Source organism: Nannobrachium achirus (genome assembly GCF_963921795.1).
Source record: "Nannobrachium achirus genome assembly, chromosome: 20".
NCBI lineage: Eukaryota > Metazoa > Chordata > Actinopteri > Myctophiformes > Myctophidae > Nannobrachium > Nannobrachium achirus.
In genome coordinates, this window is record NC_137827.1 from 48,590,963 (window position 1) to 48,612,634 (window position 21,672).

Genomic DNA, 21,672 nt, shown 5'->3' on the forward strand with positions numbered 1-21,672 from the left:
CACACACACGCACACACACACACACACACACACACACACACACACACACACACACACACACACACACACACACACACACACACACACACTCTCTCTCTCTCTCACTCACACACACACACACACACACACACACCACTCACTTCACACTTTTTATTTTATTTATTTTTTAAATAGAGATAAAGATGGATGGATGGATGGATGGATGGGGGACGGACAGACAGACAGACAGACAGACAGACAGACAGACAGACAGACAGACAGACAGACAGACAGACAGACAGACAGACAGACAGACAGACACCACACACTTGGAGAGGTGGGAACCTGGACATCTAGGAACTAGGGACATGTGGGCACTAGGGACATGTGGGCACTTGGAGATGTGGGCACCTGGACAACCTAGGGACATGTGGGCAATTGGAGAGGTGGACACCTGGACAACTAGGTACTAGGGACACGTGGGCACTAGGGACATGTGGGAAGTTGGAGAGGTGGGCACCTGGACAACTGGGTACTAGGGACATTCAAACGTTTCAAATGTTCTGTAGAAGTTAATCATGTTCATTGTGTCACATGATAAATGTTTTGCACTTATACATAGGACTTTTCCAAACATCATGAAAGCAGAAAAACATTGTGAAGCATTGATCAATGACAAAACTTCGCATTTAACGGTAGAGGTATATATTTTAAATGTAATTTAAAGGTAGGCCTATAAAGGGCCATTCACACTGAGCAGTAGCAATATAAGTATATAACAATAAAAAATATAGTTTTTAAATCGTTCTAAGCTAAGTGGATATATGGCAGTGTTATCACCAACTATATAAAAAAAGAAAAAAAAAAATATATATATATATATATATATATATATATATACACACACAATGGTGAAAATATAGTTATAGTTATCTTTATAGTTATGTGCCCAGTGGGAAAGGCGCTTAAGCGTGATTATAATTGCGACCGTACGGAGCATTTACTATCAAACCTGTCAGAACCTTGACCGTCAGTGGGTAAGTAGATAGGTAACACCTCAATGTCTATATCCGACCTGTTGTGACATCACATCGTTGACTCATTGACCAAGGCAGCTTAACGCCTCGATGTCATAGCTGACCTGTTGTGACATCACATTGTTGACCCATATTTGGCAATGTCCATATATGGACGCTCCATATATGGCCAGGCCAAGACAGAATTCATTTACAAATGCCTCAATGTCTATAGCTGTCTGACCTGCCCATATGTCTGACCTGCCCATATGGAGATCCCTGATGTCATAAATATATAAGCCCATAGCTTGGCTCATATGGACGTCAGTCATATCCATATTCGGGAAAATATTTTGTCCACATTTTGTCCAACTTGAACAACGAATCGCAACTCGAATAACACTTGAAATGAATTGAATGAATTCTGTCCTGTGCAAATTCCGTCCTGTGCGAGCTCACCCTTTAGGGCCAGGGCACTTTTCGCCCTTAGGGCGTCTTACTGTATAGCCTATATATAAACATGCCAAAGATGACCTTTAAGGTGGGTTATGGGGGCCTTTGCAGCTGACTTTTACTAGATGTATTTGGGTAGGTAGGTCATAAGTAAATTGAAATTGCATAATGACCTAGTGGTAAGCCTATATGTATATTGCATAATGCAGTGGTTCTCAGTCAACCTTTTCAGGCCGCGATCCCCAAAATAATCATATTTTCACTGGGGACCCCCCCACCCTGACGAGCACTAAGAGTTGAAGCATTACATTTTGTATAACACAGTTCTATTGTGAAAATAGCAGATCTACATGATCAGTGAGCATGTAAATCGGCTATATTCACAATTTCTAATTTTCTAATATTTGACAGTTTGGCCAATGTTTAATTTGTCATTTTAGAGGTATTAGAAAGTCCTTAAATTGTCACTTTATAAACCCGCTTTACACTTAAACTTTATGTTGGTTTGTTGAGAGAGAAAAACAATTAGGTTAATCATCTGGGGACCCCCCAAAATAATTTGGGGACCCCCCTGGGGGTCTCGACCCACAGGTTGAGAACCACTGGCATAATGCAATAGGTTAAGCCTACAATTCCCCACCTAATTATTAATTAATATGGCTCTTAAAATAATATAATGGGTGAACCTTAGGCCCATGGGGAGTGTCGCCACTCCGACAATAAGAAGTCCATTTCGGAGTGGCGACATGTCGGAATGGAGAGAGCCTCCCTGCATATCACACAAACACGTTTGCTTCATCTGAAGCTACCCTATGGAAGCTACAGGCAACCAATTAATTGGCAAAGTATCCTGACAGTAAAATCCTCAAACATGTGACTTTTATTTTTATTTTATTTGGGGGCTTTTATAGCTTTATTGATAGGAGAGTAGACTGACAGAAAATGGGAGAGAGACACGCAGCAAAAGTCGTTGGCGCTTGGACTGGTAGCTCAGCTGGCGTGACTTTTATTTTGAAGGTCCTCCGCCACGTCCTTTTGGTTGGTTTCATTGACAATGACGGTGAATCAAAGCGAACTATGGAACAAGCCGTCTTTTGCACTTGACTTTGAGTGCAGATGGATAATATAACAACGGAACACGGGGGTCAGTGTTCTGTTTTCTGTTTTCTGTTTTTGAAGGGAAATTAAGAACACAAATGGCTTTAAAGGAAAACAGAGCGTTTTTCAACTTGGTTCCACCCGATTTCCAATGTTTACAGACATTTAGAAAAACGGTCTATGGTCCTGTTTTCTGTTTTTCATTTTACATTGGAATTTGGCCTTTTTCGAGTTTTATTTTGAAGAGAAAAACAAATTATAGGCCTACGTTAGTACCCGGACCTATTACCTGAGATATCTATTTTAATAACAGCAATGTGACTTTGATTTTGAAGTGAAACTGTCGACGACAATGCAGTGATATTAATTCATGACTTACTGTCTTTGCATGCATAAAAGAATATGCATCAAATCAAGAACTTCATAATCGATGTTAGCCATGGAACATGAATACCATTGATCTTGGGCCTTGATGGAAACACAATAGCATCTCAACTACCATACAGCACTGAATGCATAAGAAATGTATCGCCTAAGTGATTTAACATCCAACAACAGAGAGCATGTATTAGTTGTACCTGCCTGTGCTGTGCCCAATGTCACTCACAGCCTGGCTGGCAGAAAGACTCCCACTAGAGGTAGTGTGTGTGTGTGTGTGTGTGTGTGTGTGCGTGCGTGCGTGCGTGCGTGCGTGCGTGCGTGCGTGCGTATGTGCGTGTGAGAGAAACAGCTCAAAGGATATCTATAAACCTTAATGGGACATTGCCGCAGGAGTTTTTTGTGTGATTGAAATGCAGAGGAAATGAGAGAGAGAGAAAGTGAGTGAGCGTGTGGATGTGTGTGCGTGTGTGTGTGTGTGTGTGTGTGTGTGTGTGTGTGTGCGTGCGTGCGTGCGTGCGTGCGTGCGTGCGTGCGTGCGTGCGTGTGTTTGTGAGAGTGTGTGTGTGAGAGAGTGTTAGAATTAGAGAGAGAAAGATGAGTGTGAGAGAGAAATAGGGAGACTCTGAACTCTGATCCCTGTTAAAGAGCCGTCTTCAGACAGCTCTACTCTGCTCTGCTATTGTGTGTTCACAGCAGAGACACAAAAGCAAGCCCATTCACAGTAGACCCGCATGAACAGACGGGACACAATAAATAGCTGTTCAAGCATGATTTGTTGAGACTGTTGTGTTAAGAAATAGGACAACACGGAGGGGAGAGAGCTAAGAAAAGATATGGTAACACTACTATACACATGATTTAACATGGAAACAGATCAAAACATCTGTCATGTATTTTAGTACTGTATGGTGTGCTTCCTATCATTAGTTAGTTCAGCCATGTTTGTAAATATGTCATATGTTAACATTCTAAAAATGGTAACACTAATAACATGAAACGTGAAAGAAACAAGCCTTGGTACTTTCTTTCATTCATTCAAAGTCATTAAAGGCCTTGCTTGACACTGTTTTAGATGATACCCTCTACGGTAAAATTCTAAATGTTGATTTTAGAGTTACATTTTCACAGAACATTTTACAGTGTATATTCAAGAGATACCGAATAATTATCTCTTAGAAAAGCTTAGATTTTGTTTTGCCCAAAACGAACAGTATATAGCACAGTTCATTTAGTCTAATGGAAGTCGTGAGCACAAGCAGGTATATAAACTTGTCGAGTCTCATTTCATTATCAGTGAGAGGCTTGTTGAGCAGAGAAACGTGTGGGATGTGAAGACCTATTTATTCCTGTTGAGGAGACAGTCGGCTCCATTCAGCGTGGAGCACAATCCACGCCATTTACCGTTAAGTCTATTTCAGTGACATATTTACACCCACATATCAGGCCGAGGGAGTTTACCTATGTTTGGCTAACCTGGATAATTTACACAGGAAGCATTTGGAAACAAACATTTACACATATTATATGTTACATGCTTCAGTGTATACGTGAATATACAAACAAACATGCATATAGACTACACACACACTCTCAATCTCTCAATCTCCCTGTCCCTTTTTCTTTCACACACACACACACACGCACACGCGCACGCACGCACGCACGCACGCACGCACGCACGCACGCACGCACGCACGCACGCACGCACGCACGCACGCACGCACTCACACACACACACACACACACACACACACACACACACACACACACACACACACACACACACACACACACACGCACGCACACACACACACACACACACACACACACACACACACAGGGGTGTCAGAAGGGGGGGGGGGGGGGGAGTGGGACAGAGTTACTAAGGCCCAAGGTGGAGGGGCCTTCATTATTTTATACTTTAGCTTTCAAAAAGTTAAATCACAAAATAATGCATAATAATGCGTTCCCAGTCTAAATGGGTTAAACCCCCTCCCCCTATGAGGAACATTCATGGGGGTCCGCAATGAATCCTTGCACCCAGGGCCCAGAATTTGGTGTGGTGTGACACCCCTGCGCACGCACACGTACACACACATGCAAGCACGCACGCACAGAAAAGCATTCATGGCAGGCGCTACTGAGGCGGTAATGATATAGTGCTGCTTTTGAGAGGCCAGCCACAGTTCTGTGGGCAGCGAGGGTACAGGAGATGTTATTGCTCTATATGTTTATGACGCTGCCATGGAAAAATAAGAGGCTCGGCCACAGGCATTTCCTCAGTTCCTCTACCCCCAGTCACCTCTCTCCAAGCCCGCGTGTGAGGGAAAGAGAGAGAGAGAGAGAGAGAGAAAACATTTAGAAGAGAGATGGAGAAATGTCACACTCCATCATTCTCAGAAATAGGCATCCTAACTTTTCTCTGTAAATATAGAGAAAAAATACTAAACTGCTCTTTCTGCCTGGCTGGCGTTTCCTTTCCTGTAATGACGGTTTTTAGCATAATGTCAGAGATCTAGGAATGTAAGCTTATTATCCTGTTGCACAAGTCGCTCTGGATAAGTGCATCAGCTTCAGCTCAATGTTTAAAATGTAGCCTAAATATGGCTTTCCAATGTATATGGAGAACAAAACCCTTTCATGGCTTCTTATAAAATATTCTACACATGCAGGAATATTTGTTGCAGCTATTGTTTGGACACTGATTCACTGTTGAACCTTCAAAAAGTTTTGTAGATAATTGCTGCCACTGGTGTTGTGATCGTGGACATCCTTGACCTTTAGGAAGTAGTTTTTCAGGTACATGGTGTATCTTGGAGGTGTAGTGTATCTTGTACACCAGGCCCATTGCAAGATGCTGTACTCTAGACTGTCAGCTACTTTGATCCACCCCATGCTTTCGTGGTGATGATCGGTAAGGTGGGCCCGAGGAGGAAGACCAAGCACGACCCTAATTAGTTTGTTCTGGGCTGTTTGGAGCTTTAATTTTAAGGCAGCTGGGGCATCACAATACCAAACGAGGATTCCGTAATCAATGAGGGGCCCAATAATAGCACCTCCTAGGGTCTTTCGAGATAATATTGATCAGCGGGGCCAGAGGTAGCTATTGATTGAAGAAGATTGATTGATTGGAGACTTTATTTCGAAGTTTGCATAGGTAAATATATTGAAAAAAAAAAAAGAAAAACGTTTGCATAGGAAAAGGTAGGCCTACATGACAGTACAGTTCACTGGTACACGGTCAACTAAAAAGGATTTTTATACTCAGTCATATAACATTGAATGACAGACAAATAACACACAGTATACTATGCAGAAATCTTAATGCAGTACATGTTTGTGAATCTGAAAGATCAAAATAGTTTTAATCTGCAGAGCATGTATTGGAGCCTATTCCTCTGGGCTCTTATAGGTTAGGCCTACACACAACACATTATATTTATTGATGTATATTCAAATGTTATGGATGCTGTCATATTTGGGCTGCTTACACCCAAGGAGGGAAATTATGACTCTGCATGATGGCCAATAGCCAAATGTTGTATGATGGGTATACCATCAATTTTTAGATGATAAAGTTTTTTTATCAAAACTATCAAATATGAATATACCAAAAGATGGGCCTACTTCGCTCTCCACCTCCTCCAACCAGTGTTGGCATGTCCACGTGTAGATCAGCTATTTTCAAAGTGTCTAATTGCTATGTAATATTGATGCAATAGACCTATCCGCTTGTTTCTCTCGCAATATCTGGCAACACTACCTCCCACTCCAATTTGGCAAGGCAGCAACATCTTGATTCATGATTGATCCCATCTCTTCCACATTCCAGAAAAAAACAATGTTCCCAGACCTTATCTGTGTCCCTGGTGGATAAGAGGTAGGCTACGTGTTTTATTGTTATTTTGAAACCACAATTAAACAACTTAACACTTAATACTTATTATGTTATCCGTCGTCGAATAGGCGACCTTCACTGTAACTTAGCAAGTTAGCATGGAGGCTGGGTCCAATTATCATTTAAACGACGTCATAGCTTCATTCAGGAGGAGGATGTTTTATATATTTATCATTTAAACGACGTCACCGTCATGCAGCACAACTTTTATGTGTGTTATGTAGGCCATTTCTGTGCGTTTTATAGACCGTTTGGCGTTTTCTAATTAAGTTTAAAAAAATTTAACCAAGGAAAATGGATGGGAGTGAAAATGGTAAATAAAAAGTGAAGAAAACTTGGTGCTGGCCTGGGATATATTAGGCCTATGCTAAAGCTTTAAATGCTATTAATGCATAATGCATAAAACATTAAAATTCATTAATATAATTAATTAATTAATGAAATTAAACATTAAAATAAAGTAGCTAGTAGCTACACTGTGCCTGTTAATTTAGAGGTTTTGCTTGTTTTGCTTTTGTAAATGGACATTGGCAAGGAAATAAATATAGCCAACTAGGCCTAATATTTCTGTCATTACAACACCCAACTGTAACAACCTGATAAGCTGAGTCAGTGCTGTTTGTTGCTTCTCCAATTCTTAAAGTTAAGTTAATGTTAATATTTTGGTAGACCTACTGTGTTTATTAGCCAATAGTAAATAAGCTTTAACAGACTAGAAATTGTGTTAACAAACTGGCTTCACAAACATCTAAATGTAGCTAACAGAGACTACTCACTGAATAGGCCTATCTAGTTTTGGATAAATAGCAGTAGATATAAATAGCTATAGCTTTAATCAAAAACCGACAGACCCAAATCTTGTCATTCTTTCAACAGGAACAGCAAAATCAATGGCAAGTCGGCAGTCGGGACACCAGCATGTAAAGTTCACAGTGAGGATAAAGTTCAAGTTCACACTCTGAGGACATCATCATTGGCCTGGCTGCTACTTGTGGGTGAGTCACATTTGACAGAATATACCCTCATTTATTCTGTCACTTCCTGCTGACATGGAAGTTTGTGTTTGTTCTGATATTTTAGGCATTTATTTTGTTTTTTATTTTTGGTTATTTTGGGTCTCTTCTCACTTCCTTCAAAGGTGTTACCACCACAATAGTCTCGCGTGGCCAGACTGTTGACTTGCGCGATTTGCAAATGCTCCCGTCATACAGTCTGGGGTAATGTAAGAAGAATGATGAGTAAAGCGGAAGTGAAGCCTCCTCCTCACTTCCGTTTCCGTCTCACGTCGCGCACATTTATCCTAATATAAATAAAAATCAACCAAGCATATTTAGCTTGCTGCTTAGCAGAAATGACATTTTAAAATATATTTTCATGAACGTACGTGGTAGATACAGATAAAAAATATATATCTGCCACAGATATTTATTTTATCTGTGGCAGATTTTTTTTTTATCTGTATCCACTTTGAATGGAAAAATATCTGGAGAAAGAGATTTTTTTATCTGTTATCTGGCCCAGTGGGAATGGGCCTTTACTCTGAGTTACAGTACACATCCTCAGTTTAAGGGGTCATTTTTGTAACCCCGGCCCCAAGAAACCATGAGGGTCCCTGGACCACACTTTGAGACCCACTGGTGTAGCAGAGTGTTTCCAGTGAGCCAACATGCATGCCCAATATCAGCAGTCAGCACCCTGACTTTGTTTGAACAAAATGAAACAGATCCTTCATTAGTATTATTGGTAACACCTGTGAAGGAAGTAATGGCTGCTGTACATATTTTGTGTTTCCTGTGATTGTAACTTATATTAGGTGAGCTGTGGTGTGGAAGATGCTTTGAAGCAAAGCGTGTGGCTTTTTGCATTCAAAGTATAAACCAGGGATCTTCAACAGGGAGTCTGGGACCCCTAGGGGGTCCTCAGAGTTACTACAGGGGGCCCTCGAAATCTTTGTGTGATAGAAACTTTTTTTTCCTCCTTTTTTATTAACCACTTGAACCCTAGCGTCCATATTCGGAGAACCAAAAATAGCAGATCTACAAGCTTGTTGGGAGCTTGTTGATCGGCTACTTTCGCCAAAGAGATTTGGTGTAGAGGGGAAAAAGAGCAGACTAAGTGCAGAGTGAAGTTGAAGTTTATTAAGAATTGAGGGTTCAAGAATCCAAAATACACTTTTGACGGTGCTGTCATTGTGCTGTCAAAAGATGAAACTATATGGAATCTATTAACAGGTTGTGGGGGTCCCTGCTTCATCTCTCTCTCAACTAAGGGGTCCTTGCCTCCTTGGCCTGAAAACGTTGAAGACCCCTGGTACAAACGATGCATGTTAGACCAGCTGATTGAGCTGAACACTGTGATTTTGCTGACTGGTTGCCGTGGTTGGCAATGGGGTAGTGGTATTCAGCACATAAATATGCTACTGTAGTGTGTCTGCAAGTGTTTGGGATGTGATCTCTGTCCCCTTTGCCTTTGCTTGGCTCCTATGGAGTACTGGCTGCATTTGTAATACACTCTGGCAATTTCTCCAGGGACAGTCTGCTAAACAAGAATGAGCTTTGACTGCTGACTTCCTAGTGTTTGATGGTTTGCAGTGTTGTAGGGCAAGGAATTTGGGTGTATTCCGTTGTGCTGGTTGGTAATTTCATTCAAACGCTGTCTTCTATTTTGTATTTTGTATTTGAAGCCATACACACAGAACCTCATACATTTGTCTTTTCCATATGGGATATTTCGAGCAGTTGTGAACAGATTTGCATAAAACTTTGTGGAAAGGTTGGTCCTGGGCTACACTTGGATCTTAACAGCATCTCACTCACTCACTCCCCAGATCCTTCTCCCCAGAGAAGGATTTTATCATTTCCGCTACCACCACCCTTACTTCAAGATTAACATTTTCAGACAAGATATCTAATGGACAGATAGCCATGAAACTTTCTGTTCAGCTTCATGCTCCCCTAAAGTTGAATGCTACTGAGTACTGCTTGACCAAATGTATTTTACTCTCTAGTGCCACAGTGAGGGATATGTATTTCCTCACCTTTGGAATGTTTTCTGGAATGGTATTCTTAGGGTATAGGTCATGATGTCAAATAATGATGACTGCACTTCAGGATTTTTTTTGGTGACATGGCATTTCTTCGATTGCTCCACCCAAAATAGGCAAAAAATACTGCTTGTTTTTAAAGTCCGATGTATTTACATGGAAGGAAAGCACAAAATGCAACTCGCACTGAGAACTGTACTTTTGGTGACTCAAAATAAATTCAGGACTGATGGTGCCTTACATTACAGATGACTTACATTAATTTAATTAACTGTGAAAGTTGCCTACATTTATTTAAAGTGCATATGCAAAGGTTTCTCAAAAGGCACTTACTACTTGCAGTACTGAAGATAATGTACCAAAGTACAGAAATATAATAAAAAGTAACACTGTGCAACTTATAAAGCAATTGCATAAAGCACATCAGGCTAGTTGTGTTGAGATTATAGTTTAGCAGTAAGAGAGTACAGAATATAGGTTTTAACTCTTGATTTGTATCTCTGATTGATTATTCCACAGTGGAGCACAATGAGAAAATGCTCTGGCTCCTATATAATATGTGAATTGCTTAATTTTCCAAGGGAACAGAGATAAGCAGCATACTATTAGCCTATCTGAGCACATGATGGAATATACTCTCTGGGCTGATGAGGTCTGTTGGTAAGATGGAGCAAAACCATGAATTGGTTTACAGTGTTATCAGTGGCGTCAATTGGGTATGGCAGGGGTATGCAGCTGCCATACATTGGGTCCAGGGGGGAAAATAAAAGTTACTTTAATTTAAATATAAATCCATGAATGTCTCTTTGTCTATCTGCGCTGGTTATTATGTTGTTACAGTAAAATAACTACAAATGCAAAATGTAACAAAATGGTCACTTTAACTATTCTCCACACTTCTTCCCATCTTGACAAAATGGTATATTCACAGGTTCCCGCAGGTCAGCTGAACAGGTGCAATGAATTATTATTAATTGTGGCACATTTACTAACATGCCAAGTTTAGCTGCACTTGAACAACCATTCCAGGCTGCCATATCCAGACCAAGAAACCGTAGAAACATGTGTAAAAAACGGCCAAAATAATGCCTCTTATCCATGAAGACTCCCATCTTTTCCATACCCTAGCTTTTGCTGAACTGACGCCACTGAGTGTTATGTATTAGACATTGCAGTTTTTAATTATATTATTCATTTCAGCACATTTCAGTAAATGTGCATGTTGACAGAGAGGGGAACAAATATAATCTATGGCTCCAATAACATTGGGAGGATTGGCTTTGGCAAAAACAAATCTTGTTCCACGGATTCTCTTGGTGGGTCTTCGAGGCTTCACTGCTTATGTCTCCTTCTTGCCGCAATTACTGCTGCCATCCCCGCCACAAACGTCCTTTAATACACTAATTTCCATGCAAAACTGACCCTCTAATTTATGTGAATGTAATTGAATCCAACAGAATGCATAATCAACCGTACTTGTTGTATTCCCTGTCCTGTTATTTATGCTGTGTTCCATTAAGGGTCAGATATGTCTTTTAGACTTCTAGAGTCTGACTCATGCCAGACATTTGATTGTCGAGTCCCAGACCACCAATGTTTTGATCTGTAACTGTCTCCGCCAGGCCGAAATCATGGCAGAGACATGTTTTCGCCCCTGTCCGTGTGTGTATGTGTGTGTGTGTGTGTGTGTGTGTGTGTGTGTGTGTGTGTGTGTGTGTGTGTGTGTGTGTGTGTGTGTGCGCGCGCGCGCGTGTGTGTGTGTGTGTGTGTGTGTGTGTGTGTGTGCTCGTGCGTGCGTGCATGTTTGCGTCCTGTGAGCAGCTAATCTCTGGCACCGTTGGACAGATCGGCGTGAAACTGTGCACGCCATTCCCTGGAGGCCAGAGCTGAACCTCTGACCCAAATTCTTCACATCGGCCTGTTATAGCGCCACCAGGAGGCCGTTTTTTGCTAAACACATTTACTCCTACAGATTTTGTCCAAACATCACTCAAATCGGTATTCGGTGTACACAGTATCTGACTGATTCCAATATTCAGCACTTCACATTTCATATTTTTGACTGAGACCAACAGTAGGAAATTAGGAAAGCTGAGTGTGAGACAGAGATCAAGAGACTCCTGTCTCAGGCACCAAAGGGATTGATCTGATTCTGAGGTCATATTGGGTTCAAGAGAGTCCTAACCACTTAATAATCAATCACATGGCATGTCGCAGAACTGTTAGGACACTAGGTCTAATGATTATTAAACCATGTGGCATAGCGTTGGATCTATGGCCTCCCTCTGGAGGGGTCAACTAACAGAACATCTTCTATTTGGTGGCCCTAGACTGATCTTATAAAGAAGCTGAAGTGTTGCTGCTCTGTTCTTTGGTGTGCCATCCAACATTTAAAATGCTGTTTCACTGCCTCACTCTTCCTCAAATCGTGTATAGCTTTCCGTCTGCCTTAATCATGGTCGCTTCTGCCAGCTCCAACTTAGCTCTGCTTGCTGCACCAAAAGACGAGTGCAACTGGGCAGAAAAGAATATATATATTAGAGAAACCGAATCTAATCAACGAAATGAACCTTATAAGACTACCCTCGACCGTGTGAGAATACTGCAAATCAGCCACCATAGTGTTGTTAGTAGTGAGCCAACAATTCTAAGAGTAACTGAAACTAATCCATGAAACAAACTCTTTTAATGATTAAAAAAAGGGTTCCCCAGTTATAGAGGCATTAAAACCCTGAAAACCAGCCACAAATAGGACATTGAGCTACCGGAGTTGTATAGGCTAATCATTGTTCTGTTTAGGATTCTGTATGGGTAATCGGCTCCCAAACAAACCCTCTCCTTCTCTGTGACTTTTAGGCCCTAATGGCTTTTTTAGTAACGACTCTTGTTTCTTTTAGCGGCACAAACGTCATTAACCCAGGCCATTGTGATTCTAATCTCTCTCTCTCCCTTCGCGGGTCTGGAGGCATATCCCCCCCCCCCCCAGCCCCCATCCTTGATGAAACAGTTTGGCCATTGTAAGCCTTCTGGGGCGAGGACGACAGCGGGGAGGAGGTTGCTGCCCTCGCTGCTCCCTCCAACCGCTAGCCACCTGAACGGGCGGGCATCGGTGCCCAGAAAACCTTTTTACATTTCGGGTGGTCCGGCCCGCCGTGCCACCACCACCCATCTCCTCCCAAAGTCTCCTTTTAATGTGGTGCTACTCGTCGCTCCCCCCCCCTGAAACCCACCCCCCTTTCACTCACAAAAAGCCTCCACATAGGATGAACAAAGTTGCACTGGGCCCTTGTTTGTTGACTTATCTGGACCAGCGTGTGGCAGCCGTTATGTTATTTTTTTTTCTCTCTTCTTCTTCTTCTTTATCCCTTAAACACGGTTTGTGAGGGGCTTTTTTTATGCAGGAGGGAGGGGCAGGACAGAGGGAGGTGGAAGAAGACTGTTGTTTCCCTCCTTGGTTAATTCACAGCACAGGAAGTGCCCGTGCCATCGCCTCCACGGCCCGAGCAGGTGCAAAGACGAGGCTCAATAACATCTTTGTGCCGAACCCCGGACAGATTTGGGGGGCTTTAAAAAGCAGACCCCTGGTCCTAGACTTTACCACCAAACCCCCCTCCCTTCTACCCCTCCACCCCTCCAACCTCTCCCTTCTGTCTGTGCCCCCTTTGGGAACTTGGATGTGAGATGTTAGCAGTGACAGGGCTCTGAGTGGGCGGCCATATATTCCAGTGAATGACACAGACACCAAAGGTAGTTGGTTTTCGGCTCCCATGGCTGCCTTTTCACGTCGCTTTTTATCGCAGGCTTCTCTGGTCTTTTCATTGGCTGTTGTAATTCCTTCTGTCACAAATCACAATGGTAACTCTAACCCCCCCCCCCCCCTCCCGGCAACAATAGGAACTTGGTATTGTTAGTCCAGAACAGTGTAACTCTTACACAGCTACAGCAGGCAGTCATTATTGTCGCTGTATCCACGACTGGGGATGGATATAGGCTACCAGAGTGAGTGGGGCTTAGCTTGAATCCCAGCATTGTGTGACATAATTTGCCATGTAAAGAGTAAATATGGCATCAATATTTGTCACAGCCTGCGCCTTCACAGATTTGTCCAAATGCTTGAATGAATCAGTGTCAGTGAACTGAACAAGACGAAAGATGCAGCTAGACTGGGTGATCATCAACTTGTCTCTGAATTATTCTCTTTGTTCTTGTGATCAGCATGTTGAATGTGACTTATGTCACACTACTATGTGATGCACTGTTGTCTTGAAACAGTGTCAGTATGCACTGTGAAAGCCGGTTTGTCATGTTTTTGCACATTTATGGTACTAGGCAAATACCAGTACATAACCACTTAATGCCCTATAGCCAAAATAAAAATCTATAAGTTACATTGTGGTTAATCACTGCGATTAAATACATTCTAACTATAGAGTGTAAAATATGGAGTGACATGATGCCAAGTGACTGAATTATACTGCCCTTCACTGAACTTGTTAAGAGTCTGTTCTGCCTGTATCATGCGTATTGTAGAATTTGACACACTGACTTGTCACTGACATGACAAAATCACCTTGGTGTGTATTGTCCATAATTACCCATTCAAAACAGGAATCATCTATTTTAGATTTTTGCATTGGCTATTCGGATATACAAACTCACAGCTGCAAGCTTGCACATCTGCTATGTTTTGTCATTTTTGGAAAATCTTGAAAGTGTGAGAACTCCAGAAGGCATTCGTAGAATCGGTCTCAAGGGCCTCTAACGGGTCTGGTTAAATTTTAGGTGCAATTAAAATGACAAGGCTTCTTAATTGTGATCCTAATGATGTAATAAGGCTATTCTCTTCCAGCCCCCATGCAGTGAAACTTAAAAAACGTATGTTGGTTTTATTATTTCTGGAAGTGGTCTCATGACCCAAGCCTCTGCAGCCCACCCAGGATTTCATGGAGCTCTCCAGGGGTGACCCCAGGAACAATGTAGGGTGCTGTAGTGGTTCTGGGGACCAGGCCCAGCCCAGGCTGCCCCCACCTGCTATGGGCATTACTGGCCTGGCCCTGGGCCCCGTGGCCTGCTCCTACACTGCAAGAAATAACCATGTTACTGGCCTGGCCCTGGCTCCCATGGCCTGCTCCAGTGCTCCTACACTGCAGGAAATGACCATGTCATACTGAATAGAGCATGTTTTCCCAAACAGTGGCTCGGGACGTCACAGGCTGATTTAGTTTTTTGGTTCACAACCCGATTAAAAATCACTTTTTATTTTCCGACATTTTAACATATATATATAGAATTATAGATATATTTCAATGATTCTTTTTTTAAAGAATATATAGATACTTTTATACATTTTAAAAACCAAAAAAACATATCTAAGAAATTCCATAAATATTTAAAAAATATACAGTATATAATTAAGAAGTAGTGAAGATAGACGATCTACAAGCTCGCAACGCGGCGTGAAGCGACACTGTGTGCTTGTAGATCTGCTATTTTCACTAGTTTGGGTCTCGGGCAAATGTAACCTTTAAGTAACCTATAAGTAACCTTTTGGAATGGACACTTCTTACAGTGGAGGCCTGCCTGATCCTTCATGGTGATCCAGATGGGGATGGAAGGGCCCCTGAGGAGGAGGGGGGGGGGGGGGGCGTTATAGTGATCCTTCACTCAGCTGTCAGTACGAGCGTGGGCACACACACACAAGCACGCGCATACAGTGTGTGCACTCGCATTCACAGCATTTGCACACATGCATGCACGCACGTGTATGAATATGTGCACATCACATCGCTACTTGACTCAGCTGTCCGTGCACCCCCCTCCCCCACTCCCCCCCCCACACACCATGCACATATGGCATGTAGATCACATAGTCCTGTGTGTGAATTCCTGCTGCTCCACCTGCCTCGGCTGTAATGTGGGTTCATTGGCCAACAGTGGTAGATTGTGATGCTCGCACAATGCTGGCATAGAAAGAGTGGGGGATAAACACAATTTAAGCCCATAACTAGACTGTAAGAAAAACACAGATTATTCAGTCTTCTCCTGTTGCACTGTCCGGGCTCTGTGCGCAGCCTTTTCCTGCGTAACCGTGAAACTGGTTAAGCAGGAAGATACCAAATATTCCGAATCCTATATGGTCATTTCTTAACCATCATCAACCTGGTGTCCCTATTTTGGGTCCCTATTTTGGGCCTGTCATTATAGGAGGAAAATCTTCAAAAGAATTAAACAATTAAAAAAGTGATGCAACTCGTTATGAGCTTGTTACTGTAGAACGGCTAGTTTTACCATTTGTCCTGTATACACTGCAACATTGTTTTAGTGCATAATCCACTTTTTAAAATTACGTTTGGGCAGAAGTTAACTGAAACAAAAGGAAAAGAACAAAATAAACTTTATCAAATATGATTTAAGGCATGTTTTAATAGATAGTAGGCTACTGTACATGACAGAAAGGATGTGATGGAGAGCATGGACAAGACATGCAACACAGGTCAGCGGATCTGAACCTATAACATCACAAGTAGTTCCGTGCCTAGCTGCCTAGGTTTATCAAGTTTCCCCAACAGCTTACCCACCAGGATGCTTCATGTGAAGACAGTTCTTTTTTTTTTATTCATATACAACAAGGTATACGATTCATTCAAACATCGGAATAGTGCAAATATTAATCCTACAAAAACAAAAGTCAAAGAAAAGTCTCCCAGCAACGTGGTGATAGAGATGAGACATCATCCGGTGTATCGGTTTCTTCTGCGTTTCTCAAGCTGCTTCATTGACATCAGTAGTTATGACGTCTCCTATTGTTATGACGTCTTGTTTCTTTGTCGTCATCTTTTAGCAGGGCCCCGAAGAGAAGGGCCCCCAACGCTGCTACTCCCACGACAGCAACACCTCCCATTACAGCAGCCTCCGTGGCTACGCGGACCTGAAGATGCACATACATGCAAGAGGAGGGTTAGACACATTCTGTATTTTTTATACATTTCTGATGCACTACTATGCGCTTATCTTCTAATTTGACGTAAAACATGATAGGAAAGATTGCACCAGTTAATTGTGTTTTTAATGTCGCCGACTTTTAACATTTTGTTCTTCAGATTTATGTACAGTAAAGCAACTTAATTTCTACTTAACACCTTTTAAACTGTTCATGTTTAATGGTCTGCAAGTCACTGGCCCTGGAAGGATTATGGGTTTGATTTCCCCCTGGGGATGGCAATGGTAAATATGTATAGCATAATCTTATAGGACGTGAAGGCCTCTTTGAGTCAAATGATCCTCAAACAGACAACTCAATTTGAAATTGTTGACATTTGGCTTGGCAAAACTGTTTGACAGTCATGCTAATAAAGTATCGGAAGTTTCACAAAGTTTAGTCGAGTGCAGCTGCAACCAAAACATGCTGGTAGGAGCAGATGTGCTTGGCAGCTTGGCAATCCTCTCTGGTGTGAAAACAGGCGAATCATCGCGCTAATCATCTGCAGTTCCTTGAAATACTGACAATCACATCTGCTTCACTGCAACGTTAAAAAGATTGCTTGTGTTTGATCAAATGAATGGCAGGTGCCTTGGTGTACAGTATCACGACTTGCGGATGGCGTTTCATTGATGATAATGGGACAGTAAAGAACTGCTACAACTACTACCTGTAATCCTGTTAGGGTGGTTTTAGCGCTTAGCTTCCTCCATTGAGTAATATAATGTGTCCATTTATACAGTTAAATTAATGCTGATTATTTAACGTTTTATGAACATGGCAGCGTTCATGTAATACTATTGTACACCGTGGTGTAGTTGCACCATTCTCATGCCACTGGTGAGCTGTAATGAATTCAGCCCTGACAGTGATGTGACACCCACCTGCGGAGACTCCCGCCTTCCGTATCTCAGCTCCGTGACAAAGTGTTCACAGTTGTTGGCGGCGAAGCAGTAAGGTCTCATCTGCCCCACCAGTCTCCGGGCCTCTCTGATTATGTGACGAGGCTCGCGAGGCGGGTACCGCTCGTCCAGCAGGTTGTTAACCTGGAAGCTGTCGGAGCCGACCACGTCCTGCAGTCTCTGGCACCTCACTAGTGCCTGGTCGTTTCCCACCATCGATAAAATGCCGCCCAGCAGGCCACTCTCCTGTTCAGCTAAAAGGTGGAGGAGAGTGGAAGATGGTAAATCAGATCAGTAAAACGACATTACGACAGCCGATTTAAAAAAAAAGACCTGTGTAGTGTGAATGAAATGCATTACGATCTGATGACTGCATGTCGCCATAACTAATTTAGACCTGGAACACTAATATTTAACTAGAAAGATGGAAATTGCTAGTTTGGTTGCCTTGGGCGAGTCACACTTGCAAATATCTCTGTAGCGATTTTATCCAAAGCACTTTACATAGATTGTGCATTACATTCACCCATTCATGCACACATTCATACACCGGTGGCGGAGGAAACCATGCAAGGCACCAACCTACTCACCGGGAGCAATTAGGGGTTCAGAGTCTTGCCCAAGGACTCTTCGACATTAACTCAGGGAGAGCCCGGATTCGAACTGGGAACCCTTCGTGCTCCAATAACGGTTTCTCTACCCCTGAACTATGCCGCCTGTCCCTAGTTGAGCAGTGCTAACCAGTCCATCCTTGTCCCCTTTATGTCCATAAATGGAGATCCATAATGTCATCAATATTATTAAGCCCATATTTTGAAATGCCCTTATATGGACATACTGTGTCAGTCTCCTGTGGTCTATGATGTCGGACATCTATGTCATCTCCATATTTGTGAAAAGTTTAATTTCTAAAGACTAGTTAAGTCAATGGAGAAAATGTATTCATGTTTACATTTATTGCGACCGTCAGGGAGCAGTTTACTACCAAAACCTCCACCGGCCGTCCGTCCGTCCGTCGGTCACACGTCACACTTTTCCCCAACTCATAGATACGATGACATCACAGAGTCCACAGCTGATGATGTGGCGACATCACAGAGTCCACAGCTGATGATGTGGCGTGATGTCATACAATACACAAACAAGACCTATATAAAGGGGCAATTCTCACCAGGGAAGAGAGCATTCCTCGACTCAGACCTTATCGCCAGGATCAACTAAGCTTATAGCTTATCATCACATCCAACCATCTTAAGATACTCAGCTAGTGGGGAATGCTCTCTTCCCTGGTGAGAATTGCCCCTTTATATAGGGCTTGTTTGTGTATTGTATGACATCACGCCACATCATCAGCTGTGGACTCTGTGATGTCATCGTATCTCCATATATGGCCATCTCCGTATATGGAGATATAAGTCGTCCATGCCCAAGTATGGGCTGGTGAGGTCAGACTTTGTGTGATGCGTAGGTTATCTCCATATATGGAGATTCAACATTCCAGGTGTAACTATGGCTGCCCGTATGACGTGAGAGGTGGAGGTTGTGGATTGGCAGGCAAGGAGTGTGTGTGCAAAGTTTGGCATGTGTATTGTATGACATCACGCCACATCATCAGCTGTGGACTCTGTGATGTCATCGTATCTCCATATATGGCCATCTCCGTATATGGAGATATAAGTCGTCCATGCCCAAGTATGGGCTGGTGAGGTCAGACTTTGTGTGATGCGTAGGTTATCTCCATATATGGAGATTCAACATTCCAGGTGTAACTATGGCTGCCCGTATGACGTGAGAGGTGGAGGTTGTGATATTTGTGGAGATAAGCGACCAACGGTCGCTTATCTCCCGATTAGGGAGTCTTACTGGTATAAATTAAACTATATAGCATATCTCTTAGCAAGATGTATGGAATCGATTCCCGATGAAGCCAGTCGATTTGACATTATGACCCAAGTGCGTGCCACCAAAACTGTGGGAGGAGTAGCATGGCAAAATAAAGAGAGAGAGAGTGCGAGAGAGAAATTTGTTATCAGGTGTTGTGTTGCTATCAGTGGACTCTATTGACCTGACTGTTGGATTTGACCTGCAATTTACTCACTACACGTTAAGAGGCCAACTGAGACAGTAAATGTGATTTTCTTTTGATTTCACCATGGCTTTTTGTTGTCATCCTGTAACTAATTAAACTCTAGTGGAAAAAACAAGCTGGACTCACAGGGTGGTATCAAGTGAATGACCTCATAGTGTCCCACGTAGACTGCCCAGTGCTGATATGGTCCCCTGAAGATCTCAATCAGATCACCAGGCTTAGGCTCCTTCTCAAACTAAAAAAAAGAAGCATCAATGTTATCAGGAACGTTATTTAAAATGATACACTATTATCAATGTTGTTGCAGTAGTTGTCACTACATTTGCACATGTGCAAATGTTAGGCATATTGAATAAATATGACATAGTTCAGACATATGGCAGTGACATATGCCACTGATTAATTATTTGATAAACGTTTGTAATCATTCAAATGTAGTGTTTATTCATATGCTTATCCACTTGGCTTTCACACTCTCCTCTCATCATGTCATGTGTTCCTTTGTACCAGACCAAATTTGCAGTGTGGCTGGTTTGTTTGTTAATCTTATCCTTGTTGTTGCTGCCAATGTCAATGTGACCATTTAAAGTTGTTTTCGTGCAGTGGTGGAAAGTAACTACGTATTTACTCAATTACCGTATAACTTTGTGTTATAGATCTACTCCACTACATCATAGAGACAAATATTGTACTTTTTTTACTCCACTTATACTTTAGTTACTTTGTAGATTTCACACTAGGTTAAGCTACCCAGCAGCCTATAAATAATTGAAAGCAGACCCACCTTATCAGCAGCATCATTAAATGGAGTACTTTTACATTTGGTACTGAAAGTATTGATGCCAATACTTTTTTACTTCATACTTAAAAATAAATAATAAATAAATAATAGTAAAGGTAAATGATGTAGGACTTTTGCTTGTAACAGATATACCTTTTTAATTGAGTAAAGATTGCTCCTGACAATGGTCTTATATACTTTTACACCGTAGTGGCATGGACTCTTCATTTTACACATTTGATCATAATATGTGGTTTTCCCTCTCCAATATGAACAAATATTGGAGAGGGAAAAGAGGCATGTTGGTGTACCCAGTAGCATTTCGTTTTTTCTGCACTTGACACTAATAGGTTTCCGCTATCTTTCTAATATTTTACTGTACATTTGCCAAAATATATCTGAACTGGATTCATGAAAATATGTTATCAGGGTCAAAATATATCTGTAATATCTTCAAATACTTTGTTTTGTGGAGTATATTCTATTATGTATGTCAATGCGAGAGTGTTGCAACTGTGCAAGGTGCAGGAAGTTTACTGTGCAGTTCACATCATAACCCTGCAGTTCAGTAGCTGTGTGAATGACAATAGCAAAAAAACAGGAATTCACTTACCAGTGTTGGGGCCATGTCTGTATCTCTTGATCTACTTGGTAGGAATGACTTGGAGTGAACCAGTTCTTTTTTTATAGTCTCTGAGGGAAACTGAAACCTAATAATGCCTCAGAGCCGTAGTTAGGTTTCGGTTTCCAGAGGTAGTCTAATAACAGCAATGAACTGATAACTAGCCTTCAATGCGGAGGGAACGTTGGGAAATCATTGACATATCACTATCCACAAGTTTCCAAACAAACTTACTGATGATAAGGGGGTGTGTTTATGTTGGCGTCACTCAGGGACGGCGGGAGGGGGGGGGGGGCGGGGGAGGGCTCTAGCCCCCTCTAGTGGAGGCTTAGCCCCTGCTCAGCCCCCCCTCCCCACAGACCCAATTGTAATGAAAAATATTTACAGAATAAATAAATAAAAGATAATAAATATGTGAAAGAAAATGGACT

The 21,672-nt window shown here is 42.1% G+C and overlaps 1 protein-coding gene across 1 annotated transcript; it reads right to left on the minus strand.

Moving 5' to 3' along the window:
• Positions 1-16,271: 16,271 nt before the first annotated feature.
• LOC308305319 (phospholipase A and acyltransferase 3-like) lies at positions 16,272-21,420 on the minus strand. The gene is made up of 4 exons (XM_080750095.1): positions 21,233-21,420; positions 19,965-20,073; positions 17,732-18,003; positions 16,272-16,796 (listed from the first exon to the last, which is right to left on the minus strand). The coding sequence occupies exons 1-4, from the start codon at positions 21,245-21,247 to the stop codon at positions 16,650-16,652; spliced, it is 543 nt and encodes a 180-aa protein (XP_080606221.1). The 5' UTR covers positions 21,248-21,420; the 3' UTR covers positions 16,272-16,649.
• Between the last annotated feature and the right edge of the window lie 252 nt (positions 21,421-21,672).